Consider the following 14,134-nt stretch of genomic DNA (forward strand, 5'->3'; position numbering starts at 1 on the left):
AATGTTATATTTATGTTTTCATTCTGCTTTTAAAAAATTTTTAATGTTTATTTGTTTTTGAGAGAGCAAGACAGCGTGAGCAGGGGAGAGGCAGAGAGGGAGGGAGACACAGAATCTAAAGCAGGCTCCAGGCTCTGAGCTGGCAGCACAGCTTGAACTCATGAACCATGAGATCACGACCGGAACCGAAGTCGGACACTTAACCGACTGAGCCACCCAGGCGCTCCTTCATTCTGATTTTAAACAAAATTACTCTTCAGCTATTTCTGTGGGCCCCTGAAAGCATCATGGGCTCTAGGCACTGTCTCCTGTGCCTAATGGGTGAGTTGGCCTTGCTCCAGTGAGATGCTCTTGAGTCCGGCTTTGTCATACACTTGAGACATGCAGAGGTAGAGGAGGCAGGGAGGTAGCTAAAAAGAGTTAACCCTTCTTGGTCTGTCTATAGTGAACAGTGTCTTGGATTGATGCCTGATGTCCCATGTCCACCCATTTCTTTCTGCACCTATCTCCTACGGAGTGAATCCTTGCAGCTCTCTTTCAGGCCGAGTGGATCACTTGAAGAAGGATGGATCTGTCGGAGCTTGGAGAGGCTGCGGCCTTCCTCAGAAGAAGCCAGGCTGAGCTGCTTCTGCTACAGGCCAAGGCCTTTAATGGTAAGACTTGTGGTGGCTGCTGTCTTCAGTTTATTTTACCGCTTCTGGGTGGCAGCTGAGATACTTGATTGGTTGAGAAGAGTCATCCGTCCTGCAATCTAAGTTATTTGCTTGGGATGCATTTGCCTCTATGGACCTTAGAATGGGCAAGCGAGTTGCTGAGTGGCCCGGGTAGGGATGAGTCTGCAAGGGAGAGGAGGACGGCTGGGAGGCAGAACAGGCCCAAGCCCTGCTTACTCGTTTTCTCTCTGTGACAGCACAGACACTCCCGGGAATGGGCCAGATAAAGCCTTTCTCAGAAACCCCTTAGCATGGGTGAAAACAGACAGGGGCCTGGGGCCTTGACCCTAGGTGGGGATGGTACACTCTAAGGAAGAAGGAAGGAAAAGCTTTGGGAAGTTATCCCTGCTCCTCCTCCAACTTTTCTAATTTTGGAACTTGGCCCTCTGGCGGCCTTCCAGGTCAGCAAGGTCACTCAACCAACACTCAATAAGAGATAATTGGGAGACTTGCTCACCCTGATGAATAATCTCTTGGTGGTTACAGGCAAGGACGAAGGTTAATGAGGATTTACCCTCAAGATAAAGGCTGAGTTCTACATTAAAATCTCTAAATAAATGTCACATTTTGCCCTCCTTTTTTATGTGGCTGGGCTGCATGGCTGTCTTCTGAATTTCAGCTAATTAAAGATTTCAAGTCAGATTCACAGTGTGATCTAGCATCAAGCCACCTACATATCTTAATTCCAAAATTATTCAACAGTGCAATATAAATGCTGACTGTTGTTCTAGTACTCAGAATTAGTCAACATTAGACTTTAATATGACCAATTACAATTCAAACCAGTTATGTAGGGCATTATATTTCCATTATAGACCAGTCCTGGATCCATTCCCAGTTTCCAGTCATTGGATTTCATTACTATGATTGGATTTTAGAGTAGCTAATTATAATCCGTCAAATCAAATAGGTAACAGGACTACCCCTGAGGTCAGAACTGGTCATGCAGAAGCTTATCACAGGTAGTCAGATAATGACGGACAAGATCGTAGTGGTGCCAAGTGAGAAAATAAAAATTAGACCAAAGCATTAGAGATAATTGGATGATGCATTTAGTAGAATTAGCACTGTAAATAATTACTTAAAACATAGCAATAATTTTTAATTAATTTTTCTTGGCCAAATGGTTTTCCTCATAGAAATGCAGTAGCGGCAAAAAAGATGAGCGTAAACAAAAGATTTTCATTCCCCTGAGTGAGTAGACAGTGGAGTTTGCTGTTTTGAACTCAGGCCAAATGGAAGCAGTGTGATCAGAGTATTTGGCAAGTAGTCTTGGGTTTAAATTCCCTGGACTCCATCCTCTCCAGCTGTGTAATTAGAGCACATCACTTCACTTTACTAAGCCTTGGTTTCCTCATCTGTCAAATAGGATGATGATACTTGCCCTGCCTACCTTCCTCCACAGAGACCTACTGTGACAATAAATGTGAAAACAAACAAAAGTACAGTGTTATCTGACCTGAGAAGGAAAACTAGAATTTTTGGGTGTCAAAGAGAAGGTGTGCTTTTAGAGATAAACACAAACACCACTCCAAAGCTAAATGTAGATGATTTTTATGTTAGAACCCATAAACAATCGATCTATTTAGAATGGCTACCAAACGAAATGTAGTATTTCTATAATCTTAATAGTATAGAAAAAAGACTGGAAAGAAATGCTTCAGATAGATAATAGGGACTATCCCTGAGTTCCATTATAGGTGATATTTTTTCAGTTTTATTTACTTTCTTTAGTAATCTCTATACCCAACGTGAGACTTGAACTCAGACCCAAGATCAAGACTTACATGCTCTTCCAACTGAGCCAGCCAGGTGCCACATGGGTGATTAAAAAAAATTTCTTTATGTTTCTCTACTTTTTCATTTTTCTCCTATAAACACACATTGCCTTTATATTAAAGAAAAGATATTTCATCGTCTAAAAATATGAAGTCATATAGGCAAACCTCCTGAGTTTACAGATGGGAAAACTTAGGCCCAAAGAGCTGAGGCCCAAGCTTTACACTCTGTTACTAACAAAACCAAGACTAAAATCCAGATGGCCTGATTCAAACCCATTGCTCTTTACATTTCCATGTCTGCAATTATTCATGAATGCAAAAAAACTTAAAACTTAAACATCGAGTTCTTTTACTTTATCTCTAAAGACATCCTTCTTAGGGACTGACCCTCAGGTGAGGGTTTCCAAAACTTCTCCCTCACCGTTTCCAGGAATGATAAGAGAAAGGGCTAATCATGAGGCAGGTGATGAACCTAATCTTGAGAGAAAAATTGGAGGAAAAAAGCGAAGCTGTAATGGAAGAGCTCTGATTTAGGAGGTGGGTGATCGATTTAATTTCTAGAGTCATTATTCTAATGACTGTCACTAATTAGCTATGTGACTATGGACAACACTCTTAATCTCTTTCCTCAGGTTTTTTTCCTAAAATTAAAAAAAAAAAAAGTGGAAATCTTGCCAGGTTTATCCATGTTTCTTTCTAGTGATAACATTTGGTGTAAACTGCAGTGCATTTATTTACCTTAAACACACACAATTTATGCAAAATAGGTGCTTTTTGAAAACTTGCCTCTTTTCACAGACCTAACACAAAGCAAAATCCGTTTCGTAAAAAAGAGACCAAAATAATAAATAGAATGCAAAGCCAGCATTTAAAATGCAAATGCCAACTGGAAGCAAATGCAAAATCAGTTTGATAGGAATACAATAATCTTCTTGCCCAGCAATTTTAGTAGTGAATTCGGTTGTAATTAGGGAAACAGGGAAAGGAGCACAGCGAAGACTGGGACAGCAGGAAAGTAGTGTGCAACCAACTTCTTTGCAGAGACAGACGTGGTGGAAGGAAAGGCAAATGGTGCCCCACTTCACCTCACACTGTCAAGTCCTACTGTGCATCTCTGGGGAGGGTGTCTGGTGGGGGCTGCCTGTCCAGTACCAATGAGGCCTCCTGACTTTTGTTTCATGTGCTGGGGTGGTGATGGAGTTGGCAAGACCCTCCCATGCCATGGTTGTAATGGGGTTTTCCCTATCCACAAGTTCGGATTTTCCCTCTTCCAGCCAAATGCTCTCCTCTCCCCTCCCTCTTATTTACTTCAGGGACTGTGACTTGGGACTTCCATGAGCTTCTGGTAAGACTCACTTTCCCTTACAAGTAGGTTTCTTATTCATCTTCCCTGGCTATCTGTCTCAGGTGGGAGAGAGCTTGAGAAGCATCTAAGTGAGACCCAGAAAAGTCGTCTCAGGTGTTATAGGAGTGTTTCATTTCACCCGAAGCTCCTTATTGGTTAATCGCATTGTGGAGGGCTGCTTTGCTTCAGAGTGGGGTGTGGAAGTGAAGAGGCCAAGGAGAGAAAAACAATACGTAGTGGGAAATAATATGTAGCTGTTATACTGTATGGCAAAAATAACCCATATTCTCTCCCCTCGGCTCCCTACCTCCAATTCTACCATGTAATTTCAGAGCAGGCTTTTATCCCGATATTAAAAATAAGGTCTAAAGAAACCCTGAAAGACAGAAATGACCACAAACCTAATTTTCACTTAATCGTAACCAGACCTTTCTGAGTGAAGTGTTTTGGAGGGGAGCTGGGAAGGGTGAGGCGCCAGGACAACCACTCAGGACCTGGGACTGTGAGTGGTAAGTAAGTGTTAGGGCTCGGAAAAATGGCTTGTAAGGTGCTGGCTAGTAATTGTCTTGTAGCAAAATGCTCTGTGATGTTCCCAGCCTCTGCTTGCTCAAGTGTTTCTTGTTCCTACAGTCAGTGTGCTGGACTATCTACAGGATGAGCTTGGATGATTATATCTAACTCTGCAATTTCCTGTATTGGTGACTCCAAGTCACCAAGCAGAAATAGCAGAAATGAGATCCTATCTATCAGCACAAAAGCGCCCAATGTATATTTTGTACAAGTACTGTGGTTATACTCTTTTTTTTTTTTTCCTCTGTAGGGAAAAAGAAATGCTGGATTCGTGACGGCAGAAATGCATATGTTGAGGCCGAGGTTAAAGGGAGTGAAAATGATGGCAAAATAATTGTTGAGACATCGGATGGAAAGGTAAAGGGATCTTTCTTTCATCTCAGGGATAACTAAGTTCTCCATTTAATCAAACGATTAAATATATCCTTTCTCTAACAGTTTAATTAAAAACCTAGTGTAGGAGGGGTACCTTGGTGGTTCAGTTGGTTGAGTGTCTCTTGATTTCGGCTCAGGTCATGATCCCAGGGTCCGCACTGAGTGTGGAGCCTGCTTGGGATTCTCTCTCTCTTTCTGCCCCTCCCCCACTTGTGCACTTGCTCTCTCTCTCACACAAAACAAAAGAAAACAAACAAAACAACTGGCATAGGAGATGCCACTGATACACATTTGGAAACTTTGTACATCTTTGAGAATCTCCTCCACTTCCTATCTAAGATTCAATGACAAGCACTGAGTAAATCAGAGTAAAACAATTGCCAAGTGGTAAAGATCATGGACCCTAGAACTCACGTTCTCTGCTTCTTTCATCAATATTTCAAGTCTTCTTGTTTTCAAAAGGCGCCCCTTGCAGTGAATAGTGACCTGAAGAATTCCGAAACAAGGTTTGAATAGCACAGTGCCCGAGAAGCCAAGAGATGGGGCATGGTCAGTAATGCCAAATGTTTAAGAAGGCAGTTAAGGCCTTGGAAAAAGAGTTTCAGAATTAGGAGGTCACTTATGACCTTTGAAAGAGGTTAGTAAGGCAAGTGTTGGGCATAAGCTAGTCTGTAAGGTGCCATGGAGGGCATGTGAAGTAAATCTGTAATGGCTGCAGCCTCTTCTCCCTGTCACCAGGGCAGCAGGGTGACACTGAGCAGACAGTCCACTCTCAGGACCTTCACCTACATTACTGAACTCAGGTTACCTGCCATCCCCATGGTGGTGAGCTGGGCCCTATTTATTGTCTGACTCAGATGAACAATTCCTGGTAGATTTTATAGATGATTCCTTGACCATATTAACAACTCCGATTCTGCTTCAACTCCATAACAGATATAACCCTTACCAAGAAAGTTCATCTTTTTTTACGTCCTTATCTTTGCATCTAGGCAATTTATTTTTTTTGAAATGTTTTTATTTTATTTTTTGAGAGAGAGAAACCGAGCGTGAATCAGGGAGGGGGAGAGAGAGAGTGAGACACAGAATCCAAAGCAACGCTCCAGGCTGTGTGTCAGCTGTCGGCACAGAGCCTGACATGGGGCTTGAACTCCTGCACGGTGAGATCATAACCTGAGCCAAAGTCAGATGCTCAGCCGACTGAGCCACCCAGGTGCCCCTACATCTGAGCAATTTATAATCTAAAGCATTGCCATTCGAGATGTAAAATTCTGGAGGCTACTTATAAATTACTATGTATGGTGTCTCAATAGGTCTTTTTGACAGTATCTGGCCATAAAAAAATCCCAGAATAGGTAGATTTTATATGACTAATGTAAATAAGGGAAGAACTTGGGCATTACCAGCAGGAACATATAAAGGTGGCCAAGAAAAAATTTGGAGTGTCCTAAATAAGGAAACAGAGGGGCCCTTTAGCCTTGGGACTCTCTCTTATTAAAAGAGAGAAAGTAGATTTGAATGTCTCTTTTCCATCGTTGTTTATGCCAACTTTTTTTAAAGCAACTTGATTGAGATATAATTTACATATCATTTAATTCACCTCTTTAAAGTGTGCAACTCAGCAGTTTTTAGTATATTTAAAGGCTATGCAATGATCACTGTAATCTAATTTTAGAATATTTTTATTATCCTCAAAAGAAATCTTGTGCCCATTAGCAGTCACCTCCCCTTTTGTCCCCTCTGATCTACATTATCTCTCTACAGATTTGCCTTTTCTGGCATTTCAGATAAATGGGATCATACAACACATGATCTTTTGCGTCTGGCTTCTTTCCCACTTACCATAATAGTTTTGGAGTTTGTTCTTATTGTAAGATGTATCAATACTTTATTCCCTCTTATAGTTGACTAATATTCCATAGTATGGGTGCACCACATTTTGTTCATTCATTCACCACGTGACAGACTCTGAGGTTGTTTACATGTTTTGGCTATTAGGAATAATGCCACCATGAACATACATGTGCAAGTTTTTGTGTGGATATATTAATTTCTCTTGTATATATACCTACTAGAATTGCTGGGTCATATGGTACCTCCTATATTTGGCATTTTGAGGAACTGCCAAAATGTCTTCCAAAGTGTCAAGATAGTACAGGTTGTTTATATGATACAAGATTTTTTTAAAGGGAACTAAGGGAGTTGGGAAAGGTTTGAGGAAGCGGATAGGTCTTGAACAAAGTCTGAAAGAATTCATCTGCTTCCTCAGCCCTTCACTCCAAATTTCTTCTTCTAAATTTTCTAATCATTAAGAAAGGTGCCAAAATCCAATGCAATATGATGTGTGTGCTCTCAGAGGCAACCAGAGTCAGTGAGGATCCATAGGATTGCAGCTCTGCAAGATAGAATATTTTGATTCAACAAACTTTTTTTTTTAATGTTTTATTTATTTCTGAAAGAGAGAGAGAAAGCGTGAGCAGGGAAGGGGCAGAGAGAGAGGGAGACACAGAATCTGAAGCAGGCTCCAGGCTCTGAGCTGGCTGTCAGCACAGAGCCCGGTGTGGGGCTTGAACCCATGAACCGCGAGATCATGACCTGAGCCGAAGTCAGATGCTTAACTGACTGAGCCACCCAGGCGTCCCTCAACAAACTTTTTTAAACTTCATCTTTAGGCAAAGAGTGATCGTGGGCAGGAGAAACACCTGTTTCTTTCATTAGGATTGGTTAAACTTCTGTCCCCATCTTCTCATGAGGCATCTTTTTTTTTTTTTTTTTTGACTCTTTGAAGATTCTTTCCAATACATGGCAAAATGAAGGAACATAAAATAGGAAAATACATATTATAGTTTTCTCTTCTCTGCAGAATCTGAGTGTCAAAGAGGATGAAGTTCAGCAAATGAACCCCCCACAGTGTGAAATGATTGAAGATGTGGCAATGCTGATTCATCTCAATGAAGCATCTGTGCTGCATACCCTGAAAAGGCGCTATGACCATTGGATGATCTATGTATGTATATATGCTTTACCGTGAAATATGTTGGCACTCATATTGGCAATGTCTCAGCCCTCTTTTGGATAAGAGCTTACTTTGATATTAAGCACACTCACATGAGGATAGGTTTTTTTTAATACTTTTATTTATTTTTGAGAGAGAGAGGGAGAGGGAGAGTACATGCGGGGAAAGGGCAGAGAGAGAGGGAGACAGAGGATCTGAAGCAGGCTCTGCACCAGCAGCAAAGAGTGGGACTCGAACTGAAGAACCAAGAGATCATGACGTGAGCCAAAGTCAGATGCTTAACTGACTGAGCCACTCAAGTGCCTCAAATGGGAATAATTCTTGAGGAATGCCCACTGGAAAGGGATACTGTCTTAATATTTCCCCAATTTTATTTTGTCAACATTCATATTACTTTCCCTAGGTTGTCAAGCTAAAGTAAAGGCATAAGGCTTGGAGCCTGATACACCAGTGTCCAAATGCTAGTTTTTTCACTTACTACTAGTTTTTAAGTTTCTTAACTTCTTGAGGTCACCTTATCTGTAAAGTGGGATAAGAGTGTTTGGCTCTCCAAGGTAGCCTGAAGGATTAAATAAGAGAATGTAAAACAGGCAGTGCAGTGCCTGTCACCTAGTTTGTGCTCAGTAAATGGAATGTTTTTGTTTTATTTTGTTTTGTTTTGTTTGCCATCATTAAATTGGTGATGGTTGCTCAGATCCTTTGATTTACCCAGCACCTTTTCAACAGAAGCAGCACTCAGTAGATTGGGCCACAATGGTGGCATCTGGGATCCATTGTTCTAGAAGCCATGAAACATAGACAACTTGCTCCTTGGCACTTTTATTTACTACATGACTATATTAGTGTCCCTTGGAAACTGTAACAGAATTGTTACAAACCAGTTGGCTTACAACAACAGAAGTTTATTCTGTCACAGTTCTAGAGACCAGAAGTCTAAAATCAAACCACCAGGGTCATACTCTCTGGAGTCTTTAGGGGAGAATCATTCCTTACTCCTTCCAGCTTCTAGTGGTTGCTGGCATTCCTTGTGGCCATACCACTCCAATCTCTGTTTCTGTCTTCACATCACTCTTTTGTGTGTCCATATCTTCTCCTCTCCGTGTGTCTTATAAAGACACCAGCCATTGGATTTAAGGCTCATCCACTTTCATCTTGAGATCCCTAACTTAATTACACCTGCAAAGATCCTTTTTCCAAATAAGATTGCATTCACAGGTCCTGGGAATTAGGATCTGAAAGTGTCTTGGGGGGGGGGGGCGCAATTCAAACATTTTAGTGACTCAGTGACCCAAATGAACTATTCCCCCTCAGTGCCTTAAAAACCAAGTTCCAGATCTTATTGAAACACAAGCCACCTTCGGGCCTCAAATGCCTGAAGGCTGCTCAGCGCGATGATGGCGTCCTCTCTGTCTTCAAAAGGTGTTTGTGTCAGACATGTTAGTAGTTGGGAGATCTCCCTGGGGAGAGGTGACCCCAGGTCCTGCTGCTACTCTAACCTGATTCTGTCTCTTCCTGGAGACTTACAGAGATAGTCCCCTCTCTGTAAGAATTCAAAAGCTCTCCTCCTTTTAGTTCCTTTATGAGTAAATATTTCAGCAAATGTAATCTGGCAGTGAGAGAGCTGACAAACCTGGAAGTATTTCTAACCTGTTTTCTGAATTCTTCTCTGATTTTTGCTCAGACATATTCAGGTCTCTTCTGTGTGAGCATAAACCCTTACAAGTGGCTTCCAGTGTATCAGAAAGAAGTCGTGGCTGCCTACAAAGGGAAGAGGCGATCAGAAGCTCCCCCTCACATCTTCGCTGTTGCTGATAATGCCTTTCAGGATATGCTTCACAGTAAGTGGCTGCCCTACAAAATGAAAGGTAAAAATATCTGATCTACTTTTTCTCTGTGTCACTAAGAGGCACGTAGGCATTGTGAACAGAGCGTGGCCTTTACAGTTACCTAATCACTTGAAGCCTCCGTTTCTTTTGGATAAAATATGGGCAAAATAGAGCCTGCCTCCTAGGGTTCTGGAGAAGATTAGCTCACATGTCAAATTAAGTGAGATAATGCATTGAAAGTGCTCATCCCAGTGGCTGGCCCAGAGTAAGCCCCCTGTAGATGGCAGCTTTTATTATATAAAGCGCCTGCTAGCGTTTCTGGCACAAAGAAGTTTCTCTGTAGCTATTGTAACACCATGCTTCTTAAAAGGCTTAAAATGGCAAAAATGTCAACCATTAGTCAGTTATCATTTGTATTTGGAGCAAGAGAATAGGCCCGAGATTTGTATGTCCTTATGACTGGCATACATAGAGACAAGGGAAAAATCTATTTTACTCTGTATGTACTATTTAAGTGGTATTTTTTTTTTCAACTGAGAGAAAATCCTTTACCTTGTGTCTGACTTCAAACTGCAACCAAGGAAATTTTGAATAAGTTTGCCAATACGTAGAAGTTCTGGCAGAAGAATGTTCTGACATTTTCCTTTCTTTTGTAGCTCGAGAGAATCAGTCTATACTTCTGACGTAAGTGTTTGCCTTGCCTCTTCTTGCTAGCCAGCCTTTAGAGTTTCAATGGAAACAGACACCTACATTTCACTGGGAATAAAACATAAATTCACTGTCTTTGAATTGTTTGCACTTTAGATACAGAATACATTTTAGGCAAGAATAAGATACTCAGGAAATTGTCGTAACACTTTAGTCAGTGATTACTCTAAATTTGGTACTAGCTAGACTGCTTCCACCATTTCAGTAGATCTTTTAGAACTCCTAGTACACAAGCTGATTTTAATCATCTTCTTGTTGGAGAGCTCCCTATCCAAATAATCATTTTCAAAGGTCTTTGGATTGGCTAACTGGACAGAGAGATGGAAAGTCCAATGGATATGACCACAGAACATATACTCTGCTGTTATCTGGACAGTCAGATTGGGGCAGACCAAGGTATACTAAGTAGTAGAAACTAAAAGACGGCGAGACTTGGAGGGAAAAAAGAAGGAAAACACTTCAGTGATACCATATTGTACGTTAATTTTGATGAGAAGAGCATTGATTGGCCAGGTAAACTGCCAGCATGGTGGCTGAAGGGAGAGTCTAAGACTGAAGAGGCAGTGAAATGCTAAAGTTGTTTGTCTTCCTATACAACGGTGCTGTCACCTTGTGTGTTGCATTCTCCATTGGCTTTAGTCATCCTAAGAAGAATAACAGTCTCAGAATCTTCCAGCTAGAAGGGTAGTTAGTGTTCAGGCTTTTGCAGAGAAGATAGACTATTTCCTGGAGTTTCATACAGATAAAGGCAGACCTTGATCCTATGATGCTTTGGGTGATGAAGCTATCACCACTGTGTTTTCTTCCCACATCACAAAGTTAAACTGTTATCAAAGGCAAAAGGGAAGTCCAAAATCCAACTGCCTAGTGGAATGATTGGTAGGCCCTCTTCTTAGGGAGGGGGTTGGACCTAGCCATCTGATAGCCTCAATATGTAAAAATCCCTTGAACAGGTGGCAATGAGGAGACCAGTCTTTAATTAATAGAGGTGCTCTTCAGCTCTTTGTTAACAGGACCATGAGAAACAGGCTTCTGGTTGTTATAAAATCTTTAATCTTTCTGTACTGAGTTTTGATTTTTGTTGGTGTCAGTTTTCCAGCCCGAGATAGTCCTTCCCCTTTTCCCAATCAATTAAATATCTACATCTCTTAAGTTTCCTCCTAAGTTCCATTTTTTCCATTAAATTTTCCCTTTTTGTCTGAGCCTATATGGTTAAAATTATTTAACTTTTACTACATTTGTATTCTGAACCAGTTAACTGTGTCATTGGATTTTCAATCGCAGAGGAGAATCTGGTGCTGGAAAGACTGTGAACACCAAACATATTATCCAGTATTTTGCCACCATAGCAACCATGAGTGGATCTAGGGAAAAGCCGGTAAGTGTTCATATATCTTGGCAAGAAAGGTGAAGAGGTCCTATCTACTGATCATGGAAGCTCTGCCTTGACTACATTTGGGGAGAAAAGAGGAGACCAGAACCACAGAACAATTAGAAAATTTTACAAAAGTCTTTTTTTTTCTCCCATCTTTGCCTCTTGAGAGGATCATTAAGTGCTTCAAACGTATAACCCCCAAATATGAAATTTTGTTTCAGACTTGCTGCAAGGGCTATGTAGTCTTTGTTGATTGGACCCTCTGAGAATTACCTTTAAGATCCAAGCCATCTTCCATAAAGGCTAGGGTCATCAGTGCCTTTCTTGAATGGCTACTTTTGATATTTCTGAATTCCTTTAGCTATCATGAAATGTCAAACTCCCACAGATAAATACCAGTAAAAGTCTCCTAAATCAGATTTCAAATGCCTGATGAACATACCCTCAACTTTAATCATTTTCCAGGTTCTATGTACCTTCCCTCTGTAGTCAATTATTTTTATCTTTGGTGCTTTTTATTTAGCTTACTTAGTTAAGCTTCATTAACAGGTTGATGGGTTTAATAATAATTAGAGACTAACTAGACCATGGGAATCTATATGCAAAATAAAATTAGATAATTCTGAGTGCGACTCAAAATCAATGAGTTATTGAGCTGTTAGAGCCTCTCATCTCTCTGTCTGGCATTGTTATTTTGCTTTTTCAATTCAATCCTGGATCCTTCCTGCTGTTTTGCAAAGTAAGAAATATATCAAAATAGCAAACTGGTCCAATTTTCAAACCACAAAGTTTCCTTACCAACCACCACATTCCTGAATTTGATTATTTAGGTATCATTGAACTTTATTGTTCACTAGATATTCCTTTTTTTGTGTGTGCATTTTAAGTTGTTTGGTGGGTGTTTGTTTGGTGGAGCCATTGAGCCTAATAATAATACATAAACATTACATAATACATAACACTTCTATGAAAATCTTTGCTTATATAGCCTTTTCCTCATTTAAAGGATAGTAGACCCATAATACTTAGAAGGGACATAGTATTTGTAAATTTATAAATTCCTAAATAGTATGTAATAGTTACATAGTTAGCATACATTGTTAACAGGACCATGAGGTTTTTATAAAATCTTTAATCTGTCTGTACTGAGTTTTGATTTTTGTTTGTGCTATTTTTCCAGCCTGAGACAGTCCTTCCCCTTCTCCCAACCAATTAAATATCTACATCTCTTTATGTCACAAGGCACTCCTTGGCATGACTGCTAGATTACCTAGGAATAGTAACAAGGAAAAAAATAATTTAATAATGCCAAGAATCTTTTATGTTATCTTAGGATAAACTCTCAGGGGTGAGAATTAGATGGGAAGAAATGGAGATTAACAATGGGAAAAATATAAGGAATGAAACTTGTCTGGAAATAGAGTATGGCATTTATTCATTTTTTTGTGTCGATCTCTATGTCCTTTTCCCACTTAGGCCAACGCCAACCAAAAAAGAAGCATTAAAAATAAATGAGCTCCCACATATATTCACAGGGGCATTGTATGTTAAGACAATGTCTCATTAATCTATTTTTCTGAGTTCCTGTTCCAAAGTAACATTGTATAACCAAATCTGGAAATGGCTTTTAGCTACTGGTTATCAAAGCAAGAATGGGGTCTGATCTAGGAATGGAGGGTTTACCACATTACAGAATTTGCTGAAAACTTTATCTGCTGTATTTCTCATACCTGCATCTCAGGAGACTTTAGAAGATCAAATCAGTGAAGTGAATCCTATCTTGGAAGCATTTGGAAATGCCAAAACCTTGAGAAATGATAACTCCTCTCGTTTTGTAAGTAACATGATTAAGTCTTTTATCAGAATCTTTAATTTTTTAAAAAAATGGTAAAATTCATGTCTGAGCACATAGGTGTAAAAACATTTTCTAAAACACCAAAGAGGTCTTTGATTAAAGTTTATAATATTGTTAGAGTCCTCAAAAAAGAAAGAGATCAGTTTCATCATTAAGAAATTAAAACTACGTATAAATGTGTACCTGAGAAGCTTCTATTGTTTGGTCAATTTCAGGAAAAAAATATTTAATAGTTTTTTTTTAATGTTTTTTTATTTATTTCTAGGAGAGAGAGAGAGAGAGAGAGAGAGAGAGACAGCGTGAGCAGGGGAGGGTCAGAGAGAAAGGGAGTCACAGACTGAAATAGGCTCCAGGCTCTGAGCTGGCAGTCAGCACAGAGCCCGACGTGGGGCCCGAACCCACGAACCGCGAGATCATGACCTAAGTGAAAGTCAGACGCTTAACCAACTAAGCCACCCAGGCGCCCCAATAGTTTTAAATTCCTTTCCACTCCCAGTAGGAAAGCTCACCCAGTGAATCCCAAAAATGCTTTGTATTGTATTACATCTTTTTTTTTTTTTTTTTTTAAAT

The 14,134-nt window shown here is 40.2% G+C and overlaps 1 protein-coding gene across 1 annotated transcript in view; it reads left to right on the forward strand.

The window, feature by feature from the left end:
* The first annotated feature begins 565 nt into the window (after positions 1 to 565).
* MYH15 (myosin heavy chain 15) overlaps positions 566 to 14,134 on the forward strand; it is a 150,882-nt gene continuing 137,313 nt past the window's right edge. The window contains exons 1-7 of the mRNA XM_039244987.1: positions 566 to 653; positions 4,660 to 4,766; positions 7,648 to 7,791; positions 9,482 to 9,638; positions 10,283 to 10,310; positions 11,619 to 11,712; positions 13,451 to 13,543. Of these exons, the coding sequence (XP_039100918.1) occupies positions 566 to 653; positions 4,660 to 4,766; positions 7,648 to 7,791; positions 9,482 to 9,638; positions 10,283 to 10,310; positions 11,619 to 11,712; positions 13,451 to 13,543 (711 nt within the window). The remainder of the gene's footprint in view (positions 654 to 4,659; positions 4,767 to 7,647; positions 7,792 to 9,481; positions 9,639 to 10,282; positions 10,311 to 11,618; positions 11,713 to 13,450; positions 13,544 to 14,134) is intronic.

Source organism: Hyaena hyaena, unplaced genomic scaffold (assembly GCF_003009895.1).
Source record: "Hyaena hyaena isolate Hyena2069 unplaced genomic scaffold, ASM300989v1 scaffold_251, whole genome shotgun sequence".
In the NCBI taxonomy this organism is placed as follows: domain Eukaryota; kingdom Metazoa; phylum Chordata; class Mammalia; order Carnivora; family Hyaenidae; genus Hyaena; species Hyaena hyaena.